This window comes from Fukomys damarensis, unplaced genomic scaffold (genome assembly GCF_012274545.1).
Source record: "Fukomys damarensis isolate Sample0158 unplaced genomic scaffold, DMR_v1.0_HiC HiC_scaffold_15, whole genome shotgun sequence".
Classification (NCBI taxonomy): Eukaryota; Metazoa; Chordata; class Mammalia; order Rodentia; family Bathyergidae; genus Fukomys; species Fukomys damarensis.
Window position 1 is genome coordinate 8,097,055 of NW_022900927.1, and position 20,000 is coordinate 8,117,054.

The window sequence follows — 20,000 nt, forward strand, 5'->3', positions numbered from 1 at the left end:
TTTTTTTTTTTTTTTTTAATTTTGGGACTGGGGATTGAATTTAGGACCTTGCCGCCTGCAAGGCAGGCGGAGGAACCACTGCGATAAATCCCCAGCCCTAGGTATTTTAACTATTAATTCTGACGATCCATGAACACAGGAGGTCTTTCCATCTTACGGTGTTCTCAATTACTTTCTTCAGTTCTGTAATTTTATCGTAGAGGTCTTAGACTTGGTTAGTATAATACCTTGATTGATTGTGGTGTTTTTGTTTGTTCGTTTGTTTTGATTTGTTTTCTGTTTTTTGGGACAAGGTCTTGCTGTGAAGTTCAGGCTGACCTTGAAGTCTCTGAGTAGTCCAGGCTGGCCTTGAACTTGAGGTGATCCTCCTGCCTGAGCCACCTCAGTGCTGAGACTACAGACATGCACCACCACACCTTGTTTACCTAGATAATTTTTTAAGCGATTGTGAATGGAATTGTTTTCTTGATTTCTTTCTCAGCTAGTTCATTATTGGTGAATAGAAAAGCTATAGAGTTTTTAATATTGATTGCATGTCCTGAAAAGCTGTTTTAATCAGTACTTCTTTTTGAAGAAGGGGAATACTTACTTGAAGTAGAGGCTGGTGGCTTCACTTCCCACAGCTCAAGTCCTGCCTGTGATGAGCCAACAGTACCTGTCTTTTAGGTCACAAAAGAAATACTAAGCATATCATTGATACTAAACAGTGTGATGACTTGTATATATGCCTTTTGTTGCAAGATAGTTTAAGGTTGCATAGGGTGGCAGAAAATGTTGACTAGAATTTTAATGGTCACGTGCTTTGAGCATAGCACTTTTTATTTTGACCTTTTGTATTTTTCTCATCTTCATGGCTTAATAAGATGACATTAGCATTTGAGAACATTGTTTAAATGCAAGTCATTTCTATGTATTTTAACTTTCTCTTGACAATGTTAAAGGTTTACAACCTTTTAAAATACAAGATAAGTCAAAGTAATCAAGTCCTTTGTGTTTTTGTACAGGAAACTCTTCATACAGTAAGGGAGGAAAGACAAATGCAACAATAAAGATAGATAAGGTTTGTTAAAATAAAAAATTCTTTTTCCTAGATAATAACACTTTATGGTTACATAGCACATAACTAGTGCCTCAGATATATACAAATATTTAAGTAACTTAAAGTACTTAAGTATGCTTGTTTCCTGTTTTACTAACTACTTTTTATATTTCTAGACTCGAAGATCAAATCGGTGTACAAGTTATTTCAGAAATTTTTTCTCCAATATATTTTCTTCTGGTAGTCACAATGGAGAATCTTCCTTTACTTGTAGAGCTTACTGGTTAGTATTTTCTACTTTTAATATATGCTTTTTATCCTTGACTATTTAATCATAATTAACTTGATAGAAATTTAAAAATTACAAAAGTTCATCTTGTTTTGTTTTTCTTTTGGAAAATAAACTACCTCTAGCAGAGAGAAACCTTGTTTTGTGAGCTTCTCTGTTACACAAAGCCTGCAAGTGCCAGTGAGCTTTGTTTTCCATACGTTGTTCTGTGTAGTCTTGTTCTGTGATGGGGAGGCTGTTTGTTATGTCCTTGGAGTAGCACCTAATACAGTAGAACTCATTAGAGCAGATCCCGTCATCTGTGAATCCACCATGACTGGAGTAGATGCAGAGTAGATATTTGTGGAATTTGAAGACTAAGTTTGGAATCGCTTCTAGGCTTTTTGGCGAAGATCAAGTGAAGATTAAGTTTGGGCTTTTACATCACATAGAGGTAGTGGGACCTACATAGTAGAATAAGATTGTGTGATTTAAATTCACAGCTTGGCAAACTACCAAAGAAACAGTCTGAGTAATCTTTAGAAAAGCTGAATTGTATCCGTGTTTGGTTGTAATAACCATACTTTTCTTTGTTTTCTTCACTTGTTTTATGCATTGTTTAAAAAGGAAACTATTATACCTAGAATTTCTCTCACTAATGGGGTTATTAGTCTGAATTGATGCTTTAAGAATTCTGTCATTCTATGATACAAATTCAGGCATTGTAGGATTCAGGTAATTTATTTGTGATAAATTTTGCTTATGTTAAGGAGTCTATATGAAAGTGTTTAGGAAAAAATTCTTATTTTCATAAATATGACCCATAATACTGTGTGGGAGAACCACTGCTCTTGACATAATCCAGTTGTTACTCTAACCTATAATTTTGAAATTCTGATGGTCTAAATTTATCTTTCAGTACAGAATTTATAGAAGTCAATGAAATCAGTGCCTTGATTAGGCAGAAGAGACAGGAACTGGAATTGTCATGGTTTCCTGATTCATTTCCTGGAATTGGAAGGTAAAAAAGAAGTGTTCATTGAAATGTTTACATTCTGAGATGAACACAAAATACCATTAATACTTAAGTATGAGGTTATTTTATTCTGTAGTTATCTTCCTAAGGAAATTTTGTTAAAACTGAGATGTTTCAGATAAATAACGAAGATTACAATGTAAAAGGACCCTTAGTCAAGGAAAGAATCTTTAATTCATCTGTTTAATGAGTTTAGATATTTCTTTGCTAGATTGTTTTAGAGGAGAGAGCACCAGACTAGCAAGATTCATTATTAGTAATAACATTCAGACCTGTCATCCTTCTGTTCTTGCTCCATTCTGACCTGACCTGTGTGCTGTCTGTTGAAACATTTTTTTCTGTATTTCCTTTTTTTCCCCAAAATCTTCTCAGTGAGTACTTGATCAAGTGTCTAGTGTGCTCTGGCCGTCTGATGCTCTTTAGTTTAGACCTTTAAGTCCCAAAGTTACTGGCGCAGTGCTGAGTACATCCTACATATCCTACCTAAAGATCATGGAGTTTTATATTAATTCCCTATAACATACTGTGACTATCTTTCACTGTAACTGTGTATATGACCTTCACTCTCAAGGAATGATGATTGAACTTAAGTAGAAGTAAAATTAGAAGTCCATGTAACATATGCTCTGAAACCTTTCCTTACAGTTACACATTTTTATACATATACAGGTTGTGCAATATTTTAAAGCTCATCTTCTCTTATGTCAGAATCTCTCCTGATACTTACTGAAATAACTTCTTTAGGAGACCTAAATTTGGCACTGGCAAATAAGAAAAAGCTTAATAAGTAGATTCAGTTTAAATGCAGAATATTTTGGCGGGGGTGACATAACATGTTCACAGTGACACTGAAAACTTTGAAAGGCCAACACCCTCCGATCAAGACTTAAAGATGCCATATAATGGTAAAAATTAATTCATTGGTTGCCTAGAAAGGAAGGAGTTTTCAGAGGAATATAAGGGGGTTTTCTAGAAAGATAGAAATGTTGTATGGTTATAGATAGATTAAAATCATTAAATGATACTTAAAATCTTTGTATTTTAGGTTGTAATTTAGAGTTGATTTTAGAGTGGCAAAGGAATAAAAAATAACAGTTGGTAATAAAATACTAACCTTTTAAAAAAGAAACATCTGCATTAAATTGTCTTTGTCTCTCTGCCATTAATTTAACAGAAAAATAGAGGTTTAAAAGTTTTTTCCTTTGTAGTGAATTAGTAGCTATCTTTGAGCCATGAATAACTTATTTTATATTTTTACTTATTAGGCAAAACAGTTTAAGCATTGTATTTTAAGATTGCTAACCTGATTTGGCAAATTAATAACTTTAAATTGTAGTTTATTTTTTAAAAACTAAACCATCTTTGTTTTAAATTTTCAGAATTGGTTTTTTACCTTGGAATGTTGAAGCAGAAGTTCTTCCTCTCATTTCTTATGTGTTGCCAAGAACTATTTTTCCAACAAGTACCATGTCTTTAGAAAATTTTGGTAAAGTTTCTAAAATATTTTTTTGTTTTTAAAAAAATATCATTAGCTTCTTCCAATTTCATAGAAATGTGTTGCTAACTTAGAAAAGTTGTAAAATATAGTAGCTCTGGAATATTTCTGGAAATAATTGAGTGATGACTGGTCTTTAAAATCATTCCAACTAGAATATACAATAGAATTCTGTTCAGCTATAAAGGAGAAAATTTTGTCATTTAAACAACCTGGATGAACCTGGACCTTACTTGAAGTGAAAGAAACCAGACACAGAAAGACAAGTACATGATTTCATTCATGTGGTTTCTGAAAAAGTTGATTGCATAGAGATTGAGAATAGAGTGGTGGTTAGCAAAAACTGGGATATGTGGGGTGGAATTGGAGAAATACTGGTCAGAAGATACAAAATTTGAATTAGGAAGAATAATATGTTATATAGTTAATATGTTATATGTAATCTTGAAAAGTATTGAGTGGATATAAAGTGTTCTCACCAATATATATGTTAATTTGCTAGAATGAGTCATTCTGTGATGTATATATACTTCAAAGCATTATGTTGTATATGGCAAATACATCTTCATCTGTCAACTTTAAAAATTAGACAGTCCACTTTAAAATTTTAAGAAATAGGGGCTGGGGATTTAGCTCAGTGGTGCTACCACCTGTCTCATCTCAAGAGCAAGGACCCAAGTTCGATCCCTAGTACCAAACTTTGAAACTTTGAGGGACTGACTAGAGGTTTCCTTTCTGTTCAGAAAAGTAGTGTCCAAACCATAGATCTTTGAAGTAATATCTGTTAATTAAGAATTACTATTCTGAGTCTTTACTTGTGGCTAACTTGACTTTTCTTTTTGCCTTAAAAGTAATATCTCATAAAAAAAATAGCAGTTGCCTGATTGAATATATTTTCCTTTTATTTTCCCCATATAAAGTTCCCCACGTGGATCTAAATATGGTTATAACTTATTTCAGTAACATTTTAGAAAGTTGTTGAAGCCTTATATTACTCAGATGTCACTAGCTGTGTATTTACAATTTCAACATGTTTTCTTTCAGTATATTATATACTTTTATACTAAAATTAACTAAAACTATTTTGCTTCTGTTTGAAGCATACTTTACAGTTTTTTTGTTTTGTTTTGTTTTTCAACATTATCAGGTCCTTCTTGCAAGGGATATGCACTAGCACATACCCAAGAAGGAGAAGAAAAGAAACAAACTTCTGGCACTTCAAATACCAGAGGATCAAGACGAAAACCTGCAGCAACTCCTACAAGGAGATCTACACGTAACACAAAAGCTGAGACATTCAGTCAATCTCAGATATCTCCAACATCAAATAATTCTGGGTGTGATGCCCCAGGTAACAGTAATCCTTCTATAAGTGTTTTCTCTTCACCTGAGTCAGAAAAGCAAACAAGACAGCCTCCAAAACGGAAGTCTGTAAGAAGAGGAAGAAGACCACCTGTATTAAAAAAGAAACTTCGGCGATCTGCACCTCTTCCTGAAAAACCATCGTCTAGTGATTCAGTAGAGGAAGAAACACTGGAATCTGACACACCACCTGTGTTAGAGAAAGAGCAACAATCAGATAAAGAAGAAAGTGCTAACATTTTTTCTGTGCAGACAGATGTAGAAAATCAGTCTGCTAACTGCTTGAAAAGCTGCAGTGAACAAACAGAAGAAAATGAATGCACGGAGAATCATGGTATAGAGGAAAAAGTAGAATCTTCATATTCTGGTGCTGATGGTCCTCCTGTGTTAGTTGGAGAGTGGGAAAAAGATAAAAATCCTGAGGATACAGATGTAGAGGCTGACATTTTGAATTTAAAAAGTGAAATTTCTAAAGATAGTTTTGAAAAAGGAAGTGATCCATTAGAAAGACAAGACCAGATACCAGAATCTTCAGAATCAGAGGTAAAGACATGTACAAAGCCTCCAGGTAATTTTTTTACATGTTCAGGATCTGAAATTGAAGAACACCAACCTGTATCTAGTCCTCACAGTGAGATACCTGAGAATGCAGAATTAGTGACTAATGAACAAAAAGTAATAGAGAACCCCACAGCGGAAATTCTTGATCATCAAGATTCAGTTGTAAAAGTAGAAGAGCTTGTAGAGAGCACCAAGTTAGAATCTTCTGAGGGTGAAGTTATACTAACAGTGGACAGAAAAACAGTTGAGACCTCAGAGATTGAGTCAGTTGGCCATACTGAAACTAAAGATGCAGAAATAACAGCAATATTTAGAACTTCAGGAAGTGAAAATTTTAATAGCACTCAAGACTCTGAAGCTAACTCCAAATTGGATGAGTCTTTAGAAGAAAAGACTGAATCTGTAGTTGAATGTCCCAGATCTCTAGAGTTGCTTAATACACACGCTGAACAGACTGAGAAGCATTTTAGTGAGGACAACAATGAAATGATACCTATGGAGTGTGACTCACTTTGTAGTGACCAAAACGAATCTGAAATTGAATCATCTGTAAGTGCTGATTCTAAGCAACTGATTGAAAATTCTGTGGTACACAGTTCTGAAAATAATATGCCATATTCCTATCCTGCAAATGAGAAGGTTGAAACTGTATCTCAGCCATCTGAAACCCCAATAGATACAGTAGATAAGGCCAAAAAACCCCGTACTCGAAGGTCTAGATTTCATTCTCCATCTACAACTTGGTCTCCCAACAAAGACATTGTACAAGAAAAGAAACGCTCTCAGTCTCCATCTCCCAAAAGAGAAACCGGAAAAGAAAGCCAGAAGTCTCGAACACCATCTCCTAAGAAAGAATCTGCTAGGGGACGCAGAAAATCTCGTTCTCAGTCTCCCAAAAAAGATACCACGAGAGAAAGGAGGTGTTCTCAGTCTCGGTCTCCAAAAAGAGATAGTATTAAGGAAGGCAAAAGATCCAATTCACCATCTCCAAGAAGAGAAACGTGTAGAGAGAACCGAAGATCTCAATCAAAGCTGAAAGATTCATCTTCAAGAGAAAAATCTAGGTCCCAGAGCAGAGAGAGAGAAAATGAGAGAGATGGGCAGAGGAGAGATCGAGACAGAGATAGGAGAACCCGGAGGTGGTCTCGATCCAGATCTCGGTCTAGGTCACCATCAAGATCTAGGACAAAAAGTAAGAGTTCATCTTTTGGTAGAAATGAAAGAGATAGTTATTCTCCTCGGTGGAAGGAAAGATGCACAAATGATGGTTGGAGATGTCCACGAGGGAATGATCGGTACAGAAGAAATGACCCGGAGAAACAGAATGAAAATATAAAAAAAGAAAAAAATGACGGTCAAGATGCTGATGATTCATATTCTGCTGACAAACATAGAAATGACTGTCCCAGTTGGGTAACAGAAAAAATAAATTCTGGGCCTGATCCAAGGACCAGAAATCCAGAAAAGTTAAAAGATTCCCACTGGGAAGAAAACAGAAATGAAAATTCAGGGAATTCTTGGAATAAAAACTTTGGTTCAGGTTGGATGTCTAACCGTGGTAGAGGTAACCGTGGTAGAGGTGCTTACAGAGGCAGTCTTGCCTATACAGATCAGAACGAAAATAGGTGGCAGAACCGAAAACCCCTCTCAGGGAATTCAAATAGTTCAGGGAATGAGTCTTTCAAGATTCTGGAACAGCAACCCTATAAACAGAAAAGTGAGCAAGAGTTCTCGTTTGATACACCAGCAGATAGGTCAGGGTGGACATCTGCATCTAGTTGGGCTGTGAGAAAGACTCTGCCAGCAGATGTGCAAAATTATTACTCACGGCGAGGGAGGAATTCTTCCGGTCAACAGTCTGGATGGATGAGACAAGAGGAAACAACTGAACAGGGTAACATTCTGTTTATTGATTATTTTACTTGAAGAGAAGTTACAAATATGTATCCTACTTGTGTGAATTGAATTGATCCTTATCAATAGTTTGTATAACATTAAACTGAAAACTGGTTGTAACAAGTCACTTTACATTATATATGTACACATCATGTGTACATCAATATTTACTTTTACCTCACTGCAAATTTTAGCAAAAGTGAAATATTTTATATACTGTTTGCTGAAATAGAGTTTGGGATTTTCCTATGCAGGATTTAACTTCTATTTCACTTATTTTAGTTATGTACACTTGAATTTTTGTTGGTCATTGTTTTCATACAAATAAGTTACTCTTCTAAATATCTTTTCTTGGTTTTTCTTTGTAAGAACATTGCAAGAAACTTAGGCCTAGCTCAAATGGAGGGTTGGGGTGCTTTCCTAGCATGTGTAAGGCCCTAGATTCAATCCCTGGTACTGCAAAAACCAAAACAGCAAAACAGTACAAGAAAAATAGGTACTGAAAATGTTAAAAATGGGATATATATGCATTTTGTAACCAGTTAAGCTTTATGATCTTTTTCAGTAACTTTCTTGAAGTACTTATTCTTTGTAGATGTTGACTATGTTGTTATATGAATTTACTCTGAAAAGTAATGTTAAATATTTTTAGTCAGATTATCATTCTACATTATTTAGATGACCAGATTAAGTAATTGGAGATTGGTTTTGCTGTACTGAGTCTATGAATTGCTCTTTAATTTTATTATAATGAGTTGTTTGCTTTGTTTGGAGATTTGTGACATGCTTTTTTCATAAGCCTTTTTTCTTTTGATAGAGTCTAACCTAAAAGACCAAACAAACCAGCAAATTGATGGTTCTCAGCTACCTGTAAATATGATGCAACCACAGATGAATGTAATTCCACAACAAATGAACACCCAGCACCAGCCTATGAATATCTTCCCATATCCAGTGGGTGTTCATGCGCCTGTGATGAACATTCAGCGCCATCCCTATAACATTCATCCTCAGCTGCCCTTGCATCTGCACACAGGAGTGCCTCTCGTGCAGGTAGCTGCTCCTCCCACTGTCACTCAGGGATTGCCCCCGCCACCGCCACCGCCACCACCCTCCCAGCAAATCAACTACATAGCTGCACAACCAGATGGAAAGCAACCACAGGTAAGTTTGATCAATATAATTAGCAACTTTTAACTGTTAGGAGCAGATATCCAAGAAAGGGCTCCCTGGCATCCAGAAATAGGTGTTTGATTACATTCATGGTAAGCCTTCATAATTCCTTTTTCATTATCCTTTTCCAACCTTTATCTGATCTCTAAGCAAGAATATTGAGTGTATATATTTACAAAGTTTAGTCTATATGTGTACCATTACCTATATCCAAACATGATTTTTGTCAGATTAAGAAAACCACATTATTAATACAGCTGTGGCGTTGCGTGCCTGTACTCCCAGCACTCAGCAGACTGAGACAGGAGGATCTCAAGTTTGAAGCCAGCCTGAGAGCCTAATGAGACCTTGTTTCAACAGAAACAAAACTGAACTAAAACTACAAATAAGACCAAATTATGAGTCAAACTAAAATTGAGTGGAGGATGCTTGAAAGCTTTTCCTGGTTTTCTTGGACTTTGGGGGCTGTGTGGTAGGGACTAGTGATTAACTGCTGTGCTAAGGCTTGCGTTGTCTTGCTTGGACAAATGCTACATAGAGCTTATTCATTATGCATTACCATGTATGTTTCATTTTCATGAACTTAACATCTTAAAAAGAAAGCAGTGCCTTAGTTAATGTTTCTAAAGAGCCTTGGAGGAGGGAGAGAATTCTTTAAATGCTGTTCGTTCTCGTTGTTGCTTTTAATGTTGGTGGGAGAACATTGCAATGCACATAAAATAATCTTGATATGTTTAAATGAGGCTCTTTCAGAATTTTACTCATTTTTCTTCAAAGAACACTACATATAAATGAACTGATAGATACATATGCATTTCTCTTAAATACTAACATTGAAATTCTTTATTTTTAAATGTTATTTCTAATACATGACTAAAAGACTGCTGTTAAGTGGAAGTTATTCATTAACTCACAATAACTCTTTAAAACAGGGTATTCCTAATGCTTCTCATGTAAGTAATAACATGAGTACACCAGTCTTGCCTGCTCCGACAGCAGCCCCAGGAAATACGGGAACAGTTCAGGGGCCAAGTTCTGGTAACACTTCGTCATCGAGTCACAGCAAAGCCTCTAATGCTGCTGTAAAATTGGCAGAAAGCAAAGTAAGTGTTACAGTGGAAGCCAGCGCAGATAGCTCGAAGACAGACAAGGCAAGTTCAAGGTTGACAGTAACCTCCATACCTACATAATTGTGTATATGATAAAGGTGATAAAATGGCAGCTTTGTTACTTTATGAGTGGTGAGGGGAATTTGTGATTACTACTCTTAAATTCCATTATTATTTAAAGTGTTTGATAATAGATCTATTGCTGCTCGGTGAGTTATTGGTAATACTGCATAATTTTTATGAATAGTTGATATATGTGTCATTTCCTATTTTGTAATTGTCATGTTACCGGCAGTACATGGAGAGCTCCTTGTAACAGTACTATATTTTGAATTTCATATTTTTAAAGAAATTTTTAAAAATACGTGGTAAATAATTATACATCTTTTTCTCATCAGAAATTACAAATTCAGGAAAAAGCGGCACAGGAGGTAAAACTGGCAATTAAGCCATTTTACCAAAACAAAGATATCACCAAGGAAGAATATAAAGAGATTGTACGGAAAGCAGTAGATAAAGTAAGTGACAGTTTTTGTGGACTTACGTGCATATTGTTTTGAACCATTTCTATTTTAATAAAAATTGTTTAAGTTTAATTAATAAAACCTAGCTCCTACTAATTCTTGTCTGCTTTTGTACCATTGGAATAAGCCTGGCTAGCTAGCTCTGGGGTTTTTTTTTCACAAATTTTTCCATTTTGCTTTAATCCTTTTAAGCATGAAAAAAGTTTTCCTCCCTTTTTTCTTAGGTTTGTCATAGTAAGAGTGGAGAAGTAAATTCTACTAAAGTGGCAAATCTGGTTAAAGCCTATGTAGACAAATACAAATACTCACGGAAGGGGAGCCAAAAGAAAACTGTGGAGGAGCCTGTGTCTGCTGAGAACAACACAGGCTGAGATGAGGAATGCTGTGTGGACATTACCAAGATGCCTGCGAAGTGCAATTCCAACACGAACCATTAGGAGAAAATCATGCATACCTGACTGAAATGGGTTTTGATAAAATTATTTTTTTTAATGTAGGATAGGATGTTTTGTTCTAAATAAATATAGTTCTGCACTGCAACTTCCATATCCACACCCTCACCTCAAATACATTCAAGAAGAGAGTCAAAGGTTTAAAGGAATGTGCATTTTTACGAGAACTGTGTACTGTGGATACTGGAAGGTGTTGTACAGCCTTTTGATTTGACTGTTTGCTTATAACAATGGAGTGCATAAATTAGAAACTTCTAACTGCACTGGCTTTGGAAGAGATATATGTATAATACATTTATTCTGTCAGATTAAAAATAAAGTATGAACTTATGACTTTCTTCCTCTAATTATAGAAAGTTAAATAATGTATTACCATGAAAAATATTTCTAATAAATAGAACATACCCAATTGCAGGGTTCCTAATGTGTATTTTTAAAGCACATATCTGCTTAGCTAGAAATCAAATTATCACGAGTAAAATTTAGTGTTCAAAACTTTGAGAGCTCTTCACCTATGTATCACCAAATAAAGGTTATGCTGCTGTTTTTCTTTTGTGCCTTTTTTTCCCCCAGTTGAGATTAAGCAGTTTGATTTGCTAAATTACAATTTAGGCACTTCAGAGTCATTGAATTTAGAAGAGCAATTTGGGAACATGTTGACATTGTAGAAATTATGTTCTTGCATCATATCTTCTAAGAAATGATAAATTATTTGTGCCGAGTGGACAAATGTTTAGTGGCGACCCTCCCTCCCTTGGGACTAAGGTAGAAATTCCAAGACTGACTCACTGGCTTCAGGTTGTTGCTTATCTGTCTGGTCACTAATGAAATGTTTACGCATGGGAAAAATCCCCAAATGCTTTACAGCACATGCGTTGTTAATTTGATGACCATACCATAGCTGTTGCTCCTGGAAAATTCTAGGTATTAAAATCTGTGTTTGACAGAGGGAGATGAGAAGCAAGTAATGGAGTTTGGGTTAGGTTTTCAAGGACTAGGGATTTGGTTACTTTTTAAAAGTGTGTTTATAACCTTAATTTTCATAAAAGGTAAGTTTAAAATGTTTATAGCACCCTTACTTTAACTGGCATCTGGAAAGATGAAAGAATCCTTTCCATGATAAACTATCTTTCATTCCAGTAACAATTTTCACTAGATACCAAATAACTGGAATGGTATTCAGATAATGTTAACAGATCCAAGCAAATAAATATGACTTGGTGATGCAGATCCTTTTACTAGCTAAACTAGTGAGAGCAATAATTGGTAGGATTGTGCTTTTATAAAGTTAAAGATTATCCCCTTCTCATTTTTTTTGTGCATAATACTTGCCTGGTGCTAGATTTGATAGACAAAATATTTTGAAATGTTGGCCCCCATGGTGATTGTGCTTTGTAAGTTAATAAGCTTTGTTAGGTTATGATTAGGACCCTAAAAAATTTCCGAGCAGTTTTTAATCTTCATTCTACATTTCTGGGCATTTGTAATATGGTATTTTACTGGGAAAATATATATATATATATATTTTTAATTAAAGTTTTGTGTTCAGATGATGGGGAACAGAAGTTCAGAAGTATATTTGTTCTAATAAAGTATTAAGACGGTTTAACTACCAATGCACACATCCACAGTTGTTTCAGTTTAAAATTCCATAAACTGGTGTGAATTTGCATTTTATTTTGAATTAAAGCTGGTTTACACTTTGAAATTTTATGGCAAATTGCTGTGCCTGAGATGTTAAATCACACAGTTCATGCTTTTCCTATGTTTTCTTTAAGTGACATTTGGGAATTGAGTGACTTAAAAAAATTTGTTACCATTCAGCTTTTGCAACAAAGTTTTGAAGTTCTGAATAAAAGTTAAGTGATGTGGTGAGGAGTTAAAAGCCCCATAAATTATTTTCATCATTCTCAAAAATAACAAATGTTTTCCTTATCTGATTGGTGTACTGGTTAGACTGCATTTAAAATTGTTAATGAAGAATGTTGCTGGGTTAGAGCTTAAATTTTTAAACTTGGAAATGTGTGAGAATTAATTAGAAAATGCATGCTTTACACTTTTAAATACATTGCTTTAACATTGTCCACCCCCTACTTACCCCCAGAAATTCACAATAATTTTGCATGTGCACAAACTTCATCAGGAACAGGTTATGGAGCTACAGATCTTTTTTCTTTATCGGGATTCAGTATTTACCTTTGAACCTTGGTCCCTTTTTACTTACTAGTTACACTGACCAATGTTTTAGATTGCAGAGATACCTAGAATTTTGAGACTAATCATAGTTACACGTTGTTTTACCATTCCAAGTTTTGTGATTTTTGTTGAGTTCTGCTTACCACATTTCCTGCATTGTTTTCCTTTAAATGACTGCAGTGTGTGCCGTGCGCCATCCAAAAGATGGAGCTTCAAGTGGTTACCCCAGGGTCTGAAACATTGTAGTAAGAGGTTGGAGTGCTGTCTACTGAAAGATACTCTTAAATATGTAGCGTGTAATATTTTCTAATAAATTCTTTTGATAAACAGTAGTGTCTTTAATATTGTATCACTAAAGTTTCCTGGGAAATGATGACTTTTGCTTTTATCCTACTTTTTTCAGAAGCACACGGTGGTGTATTTCATTCACTAGCGTCGTACTTAGATTAGGTGTCCAGGCTCTGAGGCAAGCTTGCTGTTTACTGTCATCATATTTTAACAGTATTTTTTCCTCAAGTACATCACCATTGTAGGAATTCAGAAAATTGGTAAGAGGGAAGAGATTCAAAAACAAAAGGAGAGAAATTTATAATTCTGCCAAAGGTTCCACAACTTAGGTTGCTGATTAGACTGCACATAATTGTCCTTTTCTTTTTGGGTGTATTGAGAATTTTTCATTAAAAAAATCTATTCTACAGAATAACTTTCAGTGACCATATTCTATTATACAGGTTTACTCTCAGTCCTCTACTGTTGGGAATTAAGTTGTTTTCACAATGATTATTACTAATACACAGGTGCCCTCTTGTGTGTTGGTTCTTCCGGCAGTGGTGCTGGAGGTGGAGTGCAGGGCCCTGTGCCCCAATTGCTCTTTATTTTTATTTTTGGTACTGGGGATTGAACTCAGGACCGTGAGTGACAAATGGGCTAAATCTCTGTGTGCACCCCCCCCCGTTTTTAATAGTACTCCATTGTTTACTATTTACAAGGTGTTTGACCTTTAACCTTGAAGCAGTTTTTAATAAATTCTTCACTCTTACAAACTGGTTTTTGTTCTCACTTCTTCAGTAGTCTTCACTGTTAGGTAGAGTCTGTATTCACTGGTTCTTAGGCAGCAGTGTGTCCAGTGCACAGTTTTGATTATATCGTTGTATATACTTTGTTCAGTGGGTTGTGCCAGCCTGTGTGTTACATGCTGCAGAGGAGAAAGCAAAACCTCGCTCCCCGGTGCTCTGTATACTACTAGTGCTCGATGTGAGTGCTCAGCTATGTGAGCGATTAGTAGGGATTAGTAGTGGTCAGCCAAGGCCCCTGGAAGAGCAACACTTCAACTAAGAACTAGAGTAGGCCAGGAGAGAGGATTTGCAAGCACAGGAGGTCTGTGGCCTGAGCTAATGGCAGTGGTGTGCCTGGAATGGCTGGAGTGGAAAATTGATAGAAGTTCCCAAGGCACCCCATGTTACATAGGGAGAGGCTAAATAGGAAGTATTTGATCGGATCACATTTGCATGTTAAAAGATTGTTCAGTCTTTGGGGTTAATAGAAGTGGTTAAATCAGTATTAAACCTCACATTTACATTTAAAATTTTATCCAACTAAAAGGCAGTATGAAAATACCCAATGATACCTCAGTTCATGAACTGAATTCTTTTCCATGATTCTGGTCACAAACGAATCGACGAGAATGGAATCAGATTTCCTCATAAGGTCAGCATTGAGCCTGACCACCAATTTCTGTTCTCATCCAATTCAAGTGTATGACTATAGTAGTAGAATTTAGTGTGTGAACTGATGCACCACTGTACTTTAAAGAGTTTGTTAAAAGAGTCATGCCCTCTTTAAAAGTCCATGTTACTCCTTTGTTGGAACATTGGAAGGGAGTTTTGGGGTTTGTTCATGTAGAATTACTTTGTTGTTATTTTAAATTTGGCAGGAGGAAAATCAGGTTGAATGATGTTCCTTTAACATTAAAATAGAGATTTTAGAGTACTCCCTCCCGTCCCTCTTTGGGCTTCAGATTTCATACAGTGAAGAACAATAGTATGATCCAAAACCACCTTTTGAAAGTTTCAATTATCATTGCTTGAAGTAACTGGGCGGGAGAATGGGCTACAACCTGGAAGGCTGGCAGCAGCTCACTGGTAACGACTTAGAACTTAAGCTCGAGGGCCTTCTCATGCTCCCCACACAACTTTCCAAGGAGGATGGGCTCTATGGGCAACTGATGGATGTTCGGGAGCAGTCAGTACCAACCGGGTTTGTGGGCTAAGAAACCGGACGTAAGGAGGTGGCCTTCTAGAGCCATAACTAGTTTGAGCATAGTCCTCCCAGTCTTGTGGCCACTAGAAAAAAAGCCATGTCTGGTAATGGGGTGTGTGTCTTGGCTTTTGTGCTCTCCGGACTTGGGAGCCACCCTTTGAGCCCACGTTGCTTATAAAAGGGTGCTGCTTTTGCGTACCTTACAGGTCTGCTCAGGGAATAAGTGAAATAACATGTCTTTTGAAACTTTACTTGGGAGACTTGCTCGTACAATGAAGACTGCTTTGTCTCCTCTACAGTAATTGAAATGCATTGTGTCCAGTGGTTTGCATATTTTAGGTTGTATGGAGAGCTCAAAACAGTAATACCAAGGTCCACCCCATAACAATACACCATATGTGAGGGTATTGTAAAATCTAGGAAGTCTCCTGTGTGTCTAAGGAACAAACCTCTAACTTCTAGATCTCCTGCAGATCACAGCTGTTCTAGAGGGATATTTAATGAGGGCTTGTCTGAAATCATTTTAATTATATCCTTGCTCAGAAGCAGCAGCAGTGCCTGTAGCTTGCACATCGACCCCCTTTTAAACAAGCTCTAATCTCCTTTTCTGAGTTTAGATCCCACTAAGCCTTGGCTCTGTAGCAAAAGTAACCCCTTTGTAGAGAACATGTCATTGTGTCCAAGGTGTGTAACATAGTTAATGGTGTAAGCACTCATACGAACACAGGTGTTGGTGTGCTTAGGATGTCTGCTTAATTCAAGTCCTTCATTTGCACACTTGCCTAACGGACTTAGAACTTCTAAAATTGTAGCATTGCTTTCTTCGAAATCATACCCAGATATTCTTTATTTACTCTGAATAGCCAATAGCATATCTTCCTTTGCTCTAGCAAGTAGTCCTGATGAAGGATTACAGCAGCAGTAGATAAGTGTTTAGTGCTGGCTGTGTGTAGAGAATTTTACTGGTATTATCTGCATTGTCCTAACATCCTGAAAGGTAAGTCACTCAGTCATGACAGAACCAGATTGCAGAGCTGGGCCCGAGTCCAAAGCCTGTGCTCTGCGTCACCTGGTCTACCCAGCTGCTGTTAGGTCTGTGAAGTATGCAGGTCCCAGCGCTTTCTCATTTAACCCGCGTAGCAGTTTGAGCAGCAGAAATGGCACCCATATTTCTGTTGCCCCCCTCCAGAGTAAATGAAGTTCTCAATCATTTGACCTAATCACATACACTCACACAGCGGCCGGCCATCTTGTCTAGTCACCTCTTGCAGTTCATCCTTCAGACTTCTAAATGAATTAATTCAACTAATACTCTGCTAGATACTTGCATTGAGTCATGTGATTCCTTCTGCATGCCATCAGCAAACTACATAGCTCTGGCAAAATTCCAATAAATGGGCCTGCTTGGCTGAAGGTCAGGAGTGCACACCTGGTAAACCATCTTTTGCCTACTCAAACTGCATTCTGAGGCACCTCTGGATAATTCTAAATTTCCTTAAATCAATTTGGACTTTTTGTGTCCAGATTTTCAAACTCAAGACTTCCCTGTGGCAGTATTTTACTAGGTAATGGGTACAGTTCCATTCCTAGGTAGATACCCAACAGAAACATGTCCAAGTGTTTTGAGGCAAGAGTAGAATATTTGTAACATCATTTATAATAGTTGCAAACCTAAATGCCATCAATGTTGAAATACTATTCAGCAATAAAAATACTGCTCTTTCCAATAACAAGTGAACCTGAGTGAAAAAGGACAGTGCAGTCCAATACTGTATTTTAATATTTCTATTAAAATAGAAATATTAAAGCTGCCAGCTATGGTGCAATCAATATAAGGCTGAGGCCAGTCAATTATGTCGCAAGACCCTGACTCAAAAATTTGAAAGTATTTATGAAGGATTACCTCTGGATATGTAGTTCTGATACGATAGTGAAAGGGGGTCAAGACTGGAGTGAGGGTGCAAGAGGCCTGGGATGACTGGAGTTTGCTACAAATTAATATAGCTCCGCTTGTATTTTGTGCACTTCACTGTGTGTGTTGTATTTCTCCACAGTTAAAGTCCCGATGCTAGCAACCCAAAGCCATTGCTTCAAATTTCTGATTGTTATACCTGCCTTTTTTCATACCCTCCAGTCCCTATGGGCCAAAGAAATTACAGATTTGGGGCAGGGGGAACCCATTGTAAGTAATTACACACCACATAAAATAACTGTTTGGAACCAGAAATTAACTTGAGCAACAGATGTACCTATTCTGTATGAGTGGCTATTTTGTGTGCATTCAGAACTGTGATTTATGTATTTGTGCTAGCTTTCACATCCCTTAGAATCGAAGTTACTCTTTTAAAGAAACCATCAGTTCTACCTAAGGATGAGGATCTCATTTGTAACTCAAAAACTGACTGTCTTAGGTAACTGCAAGAGTGAATTTTTTGGCCACCGAGTGGTATCTTTCCCAATTTAGATGTACATAGTATTTGTTTATTTAGATCACTAAGTTTTCTCTAAAAGGGTTTTCCTCATCAGTTTAGGGAAGTCATAATGAACGGGATTCTGAAGCTTCTCAAGGGTACTGTTTAAAACTATTACGTTTGGTTTGCAGGCTACACTTCGTAAAGAGCCCTTTAGGGTCTACCAGTATGTCACACTTGCCATAGAATTGTCAAGTCTTATTTTGGGGCATTTTGTGTTTATGGAGAAAATTTATAGTCTTGTCTAACCCCATATACTAGTCAATCTGTAATCTCCCCTTGCTAAATAAGACCTCTCAAAATTCAAACAATAGTAGGTTTGTCAAATTTCGTTTTGTTTTCCATTGAAAGACTTTTCTAGTTGGGCGTGGTGATGTATATGTTATACCAGCCTCTGGAAGGCTGAGGCAGAAAGACTGCAGGTTTAAAATCAGCCTGGGCAATTTAGCAATATTCAAGAAAAATATTTTGCTGAAAATAAAAAGGGCTGTGGCTATAGCTCAAAGTGAAGGCTGTGGTTTCAGTCCCCAATACTACCGTAAAAGACATTTCTCCACTTCCTACTTCCCTATCATCAAATGAAGTTTATTCTGTCCATAATTAAAGTCCCAGAACACAATTCCACAGCACTTGTTCTACTTCTTCCTAGGTGGTTAATATTCATAAATTTGTCCTTGCCTCGAAGCAGAAATTGGAACACTGATTTCAGGCAATGGATGAAATCCATTGTTGGGAATGAGACTTTTCATTGACCATATTTAAAAATACTGATTCTTGGCCGCGTAGTGGCACAGGCCTGTAATCCCAGCACTCAGGAGGCTGAGGCAGGAGAATTGTTGTGAGTTCGACCAGCCTGGGCTACATAATGAGTTCCAGGTCAATCTCAAATACAAGTGAGACCCTGTCTCAAAAAAACAAAACCAGAAACAAAAACAAAAAATAAAAATACTGATTCTTGAATTATGTTAACTGTATCACCTGTTCACAATAGGTATTTTTAAAAAGCAGATTATCATGAATATATCCACTGTGGATTGTACTTGAGAATGTAATCCACAAGAGAACTTAATGATAACCTTTTAATACTTAAATGTGATTTTATCCTCAAAGGAAGTGGGTCTGCTTACCTGAGCATGTGATGTGACTGTGCGTTAACATTTCTTGTTCATACCCAGTGTAATCTTGGACTTATTTTGACAGAATACCTGGTGGTAACTGCTGTTGGTCTTGCTACCGCAGGAGGCTGGTGTACCAGTTAAAATTATGAATGTATGTTCTATGTACTTGGACAAGAGCTGAGCAGTAAGAGTGCAGGAAGCTAAAACTTATCTTGATTAGAGATACATTAAATTCTAACTTACTAGAGGGCAAAAGTGACCCAAGAGGAAGGGGCCAGGTGCCTTATGTGGTTAATTGTGTAGGGCCACTCTTGCTCCTTAGAGGGGTAACACCATGTTTCCTTTAATACTTTAATCATGGTCATTAAGATCAGGACAGAAGTCACTTATTCAAAACATTCTCATTTTTAAAATCACTTTTATTATTTTATAATTAAAAAAATACATGGCATGACTATAAAGTAATGAGACAAGTTTTCATGTGTGGCTTGGATTAGAGTCTCATTAGTATATAGTCACATCCTGTCTCAAGCTCGGAAGAAAAATATGCCTTCACTATAAGCTCATCAGTTTTGTTACTTAAAATTTATTGAGTGCCAACAGAGCACTAGGCACATATATAACACATAATTATACAGTCTCTATGTTGTTGTAGACTATATTATTTACATAGATTTCTCAAAGATAACATTAAAGCATGTATTTACAGAACTTTAGACAAAAATAACAATACTGGAAATCAGTAAGTTTCTGTCTAGCAAGGAGCACCTTTTCATGAATGAGAGGGTTACGCAAAACTTATTATGCAAGAGCACTTTAATTCCATTACCCACCAAAGTCCATGTTATTTCATTATAAAGCTGTAGGAGGAAAAACCTTAGTGGGAAGCTGTAAAATGGTTTCATTAGGTCAAATACATTTAGAAAATTTTCTGCTATGACCAATGTTTAATGGGGCTAAAGACACATTTACATATTTCAACACAAAAGCTAGAACTACACAGCATGCTATTCACTGAGGTGAAAGAATAGTCAATATGGA

General features: G+C 36.5%; 1 protein-coding gene across 5 annotated transcripts in view; it reads left to right on the top strand.

Annotated features, from left to right (window-relative positions):
* Positions 1–13,440, top strand: part of Scaf11 (SR-related CTD associated factor 11) — a 45,756-nt gene extending 32,316 nt beyond the window's left edge. For 2 of the 5 annotated variants that reach the window (XM_010638365.3, XM_010638367.3), the window contains 9 exons: positions 1,005–1,060; positions 1,216–1,322; positions 2,227–2,328; positions 3,723–3,829; positions 4,986–7,655; positions 8,475–8,821; positions 9,763–9,981; positions 10,338–10,457; positions 10,688–13,440. In XM_010638365.3, the coding sequence (XP_010636667.1) occupies positions 1,005–1,060; positions 1,216–1,322; positions 2,227–2,328; positions 3,723–3,829; positions 4,986–7,655; positions 8,475–8,821; positions 9,763–9,981; positions 10,338–10,457; positions 10,688–10,834 (3,875 nt within the window). In that variant the 3' untranslated portion in view covers positions 10,835–13,440. The remainder of the gene's footprint in view (positions 1–1,004; positions 1,061–1,215; positions 1,323–2,226; positions 2,329–3,722; positions 3,830–4,985; positions 7,656–8,474; positions 8,822–9,762; positions 9,982–10,337; positions 10,458–10,687) is intronic. The other 3 variants (XM_010638366.3, XM_010638368.3, XM_019209645.2) reach the window with 2 other exon arrangements.
* Positions 13,441–20,000: the final 6,560 nt, after the last annotated feature.